The sequence below is a fragment of the Nicotiana sylvestris genome, chromosome 6 (genome assembly GCF_000393655.2).
Source record: "Nicotiana sylvestris chromosome 6, ASM39365v2, whole genome shotgun sequence".
Taxonomy (NCBI): Eukaryota; Viridiplantae; Streptophyta; class Magnoliopsida; order Solanales; family Solanaceae; genus Nicotiana; species Nicotiana sylvestris.
Genome location: NC_091062.1, coordinates 209,833,684 through 209,839,691, shown reverse-complemented (window position 1 = coordinate 209,839,691; position 6,008 = coordinate 209,833,684). Strand labels below are relative to the sequence as shown.

Below are 6,008 nucleotides of genomic sequence, written 5' to 3'. Positions count from 1 at the left end.
TAATTGACGTCTTGAAGCAAAAGAGAATTGAATGGATTTTGGTGTTTCTGTCAGAAAGACAGAAAATTGTTGAAGCAAAGGCACAAATGATATTTAGAAGCATTATATCCACTATATGAATTGTATAGAAGCAAAGGCATAAATGATATTTGGAGTATTATATCCACTATATGAATTGTGGAAGCTAAGACATATATCCACTATTCATTCTGCGGTTTAAGTTTGAATCCTTTTTTTTCATGATTGTGGTCATTGCATGTGATGTGAGGGAGTTTTTCTGTAAACATTTTATTTGGTTGGCATGCAACAGCGGTGAAAGGTTATTCTACGAGGCTAGAGGTGTCCTCAGTTCATGTTCGTTATACATCTGTTGGCAAATGCCCCTAATCATTGCAGCATATAAGCTCCCGTTACGCGCGAGGTCTAGGGAAGGGCCGGATCACAAGAGCGTATATCTTGCATTTCTGCAATAGGTTGTTTCCATAGCTCGAATTCATGACCTTCTGATCACATGACAGTAACTTTACCAGTTACGCCCAGACTCTCCTTCAGTTTATGACAACAATAAGAAACCAAGTGTGATTCTACAAGTGGAGTTTGAGGGGTAGTGTGTACACAGATCTTACCCTTATCTTGTAAAGATAGAGAAGTTTCTGGTAGACCCTCGGCTCAAGGAAAATATAGTCACAACAGTGTTAGAAAGATTGGCACTAGTCTTTTGAGCCGAACCGAGCTCGAGTGGGTTCCAACTGAACTTACTACAGAACATATTTAAGTCTAATTTAGCCGAGATTGTTATAGTACCGAGCTGAGTAGAGCATGAGACCATAAGATTTCAATTTTTCATTTACATTTTTAATCTCTCTGCCTAATCAAATTGTGATATAAACTAAATCGAACTAAATCGGGAGTAGTAAAAAACATAAAAAAAGAAAAAAAGAAAAAAGTATTAGCGCATCTCATAGGGGATTCTTGTAAAAGTATCCCAAAATATATTTTTTCCTAGCCGGTACAAGTATATATATATATATATATATATATATATATATATCCCCTAAATTATTGGAAAAGGTTTAAAAATACCTTTTATCCACTTATTGGGCTAAAAATACCCCTTCATCTACCTTTTTGGTTCACTTATGCCCTTTGACCGTTAGATCATTGCTGAATTAAAAATAATTATTATTCTTTTTGTAAAACTTTCAAAAAATATTTCCCAAAATATTTTCGTTTTTTTAAACTAATGCACCAGTAGTCCACTAATTTAGTAAAGTCTTCTTCTTTTTTTTTCAATTTTTGCAAAAACCAATTCAGTTTTTACAAAAAAAAAAAAATCAGTTTTTTAAAGCATTTTTTTTTCTAAAAACTGAAAAAAAATGTTTCTAATAAAATATTTTCGTTTTTTAAAAACTGAAAAAAATATTTTCAACAAAATATTTTCGTTTTTAAAAAATACTTTGTTTCAATTTTTTTTTTCTGTTTTTACAAAAAAAAAATCAGTTTTTACAAATAAAATGCTTTAAAAAAACTGGAAAAAAATATTGTTTTGTAAAATCTGAATTGTTTTTGGTAAAAACTAAAAAACATAAATAAGAAGACTTTACTAAATTAGTGGACTATTGGTGCATTCGTTTAAAAAAATGAAAATATTTTGCAAATATTTTTTTTAAGCTTTACAAAAAGAATAATAATTATTTTTAATTTAGCATTGACCTAACGATCAAAGGGCATAAGTGAACCAAAAAAGTGAATGAAGGGGTATTTTTAACCTAATAGGTGGATGAAGGATTTTTTTAAACCTTTTCTTATAATTTAGGGGCATTTTGAACCTTTTCCGGTTGTTATGTGGGTTAATTCTTCTAAGTAGTACAGTCTTCAAAGGTTAGATTCTGGCCCATACCAACTTTATCGTTGCTAGAAACGGAAATTCCGAAGAACAATCCAATCAACAAGTAAATACTAATAGCCTGCTTGGCCAAAGTACTTTTTTTTTTTTTTTTGCCAAAAACATTTTTTTTGAGAAGCATTTTTGAGAAAAATACACTTAGAAGCAGTTTTTTAAAGTTTGGTCAAACACTAATTGCTGCAGAAGTGCTTTTCAAACTAATTAATCAAACACAAACTGCTTCTAACCAAAATTATTTTGAGAAAAACACTTTTGAATAAAAGCACTTCTCAAAATAAGTTTATTTTTGTGCGAAACTTGTTATAAATAGGAGTATGAATTTCGGGAAAACAATCCACTTAACAACGGTAATATTTTCGAATTCAAACTTATATTTGAATGGTAATTTCGTAATCACAGAAACCAGCCACAACGAAAGCTCTAAGCATCATCAACAACTCAAAAGATGGATTACGAACAGCAACAGTACGATAATGTACTATCAGACGGCGACAGTGAGTACGACGATTCCGATGATTCACAGGAGGACCCAACTTTTGACGTTCTTGAGGAGACAAGATCCAGTCTTTCAAAACTCTCTATCAAAAAACACAAATACAAGGATATGTCTGCTAGGTAAAATATTTTGATTCTGCAAATCCATTTTTAGGGTTTTCTTACGAAAATGGCAATGATAAGTGCAGGTGTTTGATATTTGAGATACATTTGATATCGTTACGACATGTAGGCGTAATGTTTCTAAGGCTATGGACGAATGCATTGAGGGAGAGCAGGACGTGGAAAAGATGGTGCCGGAGCTTGATGAAAAAGATCAGAAAAGTTATGAAACTGTTCAGAAAATAATCAAAGGTGTTAATAACATTTGTATTACTTTTGTTTTTACTTGCTATATATGGTAGCTTATAAATATTTAGGACCATTAAGTTTTGCTGATTATTGGTAGAATAAATACACCTTTAATAGCCAGCAGAGTGGTTGTTTAGTGTACAACAACAACAACATACCTAGTATATTCTCACACTGTGAGTTCTTGGGAGGGTAATATGTACGCTGACCTTACTCCCTCCCCCAACCTTGTGGAGGTAGAGAGAGTGATTGTCTAGTGTGTATTTTCAGAAGTCCCTTTTTTATGGAAGTTAATTTCTTAAGTATATGCCTCTTTATTTAAGTATGCATTTACATGATCGTTGATAATTCATATAGTCAACCCCAACGTGTTTGGGATTGAGGTGTAGCTGTTGTTGTATCTATTAAGACACAACCCCTTGCAAAGACATGGTTATTCATGAAAAGTTTGTCTTCATTGGTATATACATAGAAAGACCATATGACCTTTTTTCTATAATGTTGCAGTTCCTTCTTTCAGAAAGAAGTAAATATTCAATCTTTAGAATGAGATAACTAGAATTTTTTCGACATTGCTAGCTCTAGGACTTACAATTTGTATGTATCGATCATCATCCCATTTTCTGCAACATTACAATGATTGTGTATCTTTATTTAGGATTTTGTTTTTTACTCTGTATGAGCTTATTGGTCTCTGCTCACTTGGTGGCAGCTGGTCAGATTGAGAAATTGAAAGTGGAGCAATGTAAGGTTTACCTTAGGAAACATGGGCTGAGATTGACGGGGAGCAAAGATGTACTAATTCAGCGCATTAAAGAGCATACTGAGTAATTTCCGTCTTTGTGTTTATTCTGGCTTTGCTTTTTTATCTCTCAAACCACTATGCCTAAAGCAAGTTCTATTGTACTTCAGTATCGTTGATGGTCATGGCGAGGAGAAGTATCCCCCGTCTAGTTTTATATTGAACTGCAAAGGTACCAATTATTCCTTATCCCTCTTTGAATAAAATGTTTAAGTGGACGCACAGTTTTATTGTAGCAAAGGTCTACTACAATCATTAGCCATACGAGATAGCCAAGGAAAGGTGTATGTATCTCTTGAAAAGTTGTTGTTATTATAACCAACATAGCTTTTACCCTGTGTTTGTGTATAGTTCAGTAACGAATTGGATTTTTGTATATTCTAATTGTCATCTATACTATCTTTATAATGCAGGGGATGCATGCACTGGGGATGTTGTTATGTTTGAACAAAATGTATATGAAATGTAAGATGCTTTTGACTCTAATAAGTTGTACTAGTATGCATCTTTTAGTCTTCGTTATGCACCTATAGACTGAAAAGCTTGTGGAAGATGTCAAGTATACTTCTCTTTAATTCCCTCTTAGACATTGTTGAGGGAGCAGTATTATATGTGCATTTACTTAGTAGGTTCATGATTGTGGTTCATCAGGTTCAGCATTGCATCCAGGAGTGCTACTGGTCCTCCCTGTGGTACAAGGATAGTTGCAGGGCGGATTGTGAAAGAGAGCTATGGTGCGAAAAAGCAGCAACATACCTTTACGGTGAGTTTAAAAAGCAATCAATTTTAGATTGAGCGCACTGGAGAAGTTATTTTTTGCAACTAAAGTTCTTTGTAGATAACAACAATTATGTGACTAACCTTTTTGGTTTTCAGTTCTTTTTATTTTTCTTTGATTATATTTACACTTTTTTGCATTGTTTCATCTTTTTTGTTTCATATTAAGATTCTTCTTACTATTGGTCAGGTTGAGGTATTGTGGAGTAAAGGGGAGAAACCGCTGCCTCCACTGCATCCTCTCCTCATTAAGGGCAGAAACCTCTATAGATTGAAAACATTGCGACAGGTTTGCTGAAGAGTACTAAGAATTTCTGTTGCTTGTGCTTATTCCTGTAGCATATGCTAATTAAGCTTATACTCGATTTGAAGAAATGGGACAATGAAGCAGAAAGGCAGAAAATTTTATCAGAAAAGCACACCAGAGGTTCTGTTGCTCGGTCTAACAGGGAAGCACGTGTCCAAGAAAAGGAAATGCGAAAGATGCGAACGGAAAATAGGTACCATGAATATTTTGGATCATTCTGAAAAGTAGATTGGTAGAATGAACTATACCAGCTTCACATGATTTGAACATTGAATCATTTTAGTGATGCCTATAAATGAAGTTTCTTTTAACTGTAACTCTGCATATCCCAGGGTAAACACGGATTACAAGGAGAAAAAAACAGAAGCTGGGAATAAAGGTAGGATGCCACATCATACCTTAAGCACAGAACACCAAAACAACAGAGTACACAGTAAAGGGAAACCAATGCATTCTCTCCCAACGAACTCAGTCAAAACGACAGATCAGCCTCAGGTAGAGGTGGACAAGGGACAAAAAGATGAAAAGGAATACAGAAATGTCATACAGGAAAATGTCTTCTCTAGAAAAAATTGGCCAGAAGAAAGGCCTCATCAGAGGCAGCCTTTGACTAATGTGAACCTGAACACTAATGGCTTCGGAAATGGCGTCAATTCCAATCCTTCAAAGAGTCCATTAAGAATGCCTTACTCCAGTACGCATATGCCAATGTGGAGAAGCTCTAACAATGGAGGTTATGTGAACAGCAATAACAGTCCATTAAGAATGCACAACTCTAATGCGCATGTTCCAATGTGGAGGGGCTATCATGATGGGGGTTACAACAACTGCAATACTAGTAGAAGTCCATTGCGAGGACATGGTCATACCTATACCAATAGTCATTCACAAAATATGAACTATAGATCTCCACAGAGAACTGAGCACTGGCAAGCAAGGAATGGTTGGTGTAACGCTGGAGCAGTGGAGCGTCCATTTCAAGGACAGCACGAGGAACAAAAGAGGCCTTGCCGCTTTTATGCTCAAGGAAGATGCTACTATGGTCATAGTTGCAGGTACTTGCATGATTCTGTAGATACTTAAACATTCAAGTGAAAGAGCAGCGAGTAAGCTTTGTGAGATCTTCACAGAGCCACTATTTTGGGTGACAAGACTTTTGTCTCAGGGATAGAACCATTCATTGTTCACAAAAAGATTGAAGAACAAATTGTTCTGATTTTGTTAAACATTTTCTTCTATTTGCGCAATGTGCAAAACGAAGTCTCAAGCTTGAATAGAAAAGGTGTGGTAAGTTGATGACCACTATGATTGTCTGAATTCTAAATTTGTCATGACATAAATTTTTATTAATTTGGAAATGAAGCTTAGTA

The 6,008-nt window shown here is 34.8% G+C and overlaps 1 protein-coding gene across 1 annotated transcript; it reads left to right on the top strand.

Moving 5' to 3' along the window:
* Positions 1-2,267: 2,267 nt before the first annotated feature.
* Positions 2,268-6,008, top strand: LOC104241518 (zinc finger CCCH domain-containing protein 62-like). Its single transcript, XM_009796461.2, has 9 exons — positions 2,268-2,521; positions 2,634-2,755; positions 3,465-3,579; positions 3,665-3,726; positions 3,968-4,019; positions 4,206-4,317; positions 4,522-4,620; positions 4,704-4,831; positions 4,971-6,008. Exons 1-9 carry the CDS (start codon positions 2,352-2,354, stop codon positions 5,719-5,721), a joined length of 1,611 nt encoding a protein of 536 aa, XP_009794763.1. The 5' UTR covers positions 2,268-2,351; the 3' UTR covers positions 5,722-6,008.

What these genes read in the sequence shown, in the direction of transcription:
- LOC104241518 (XM_009796461.2), top strand. Translation starts at nt 2,352, where the DNA reads ATGGATTACGAACAGCAACAGTACGATAATGTACTATCAGACGGCGAC. An exon ending in TACAAGGATATGTCTGCTAG is followed by an intron (nt 2,522 to 2,633) that starts GTAAAATATTTT and finishes TACGACATGTAG; the next exon opens with GCGTAATGTTTCTAAGGCTA. An exon ending in AGCAGCAACATACCTTTACG is followed by an intron (nt 4,318 to 4,521) that starts GTGAGTTTAAAA and finishes ACTATTGGTCAG; the next exon opens with GTTGAGGTATTGTGGAGTAA.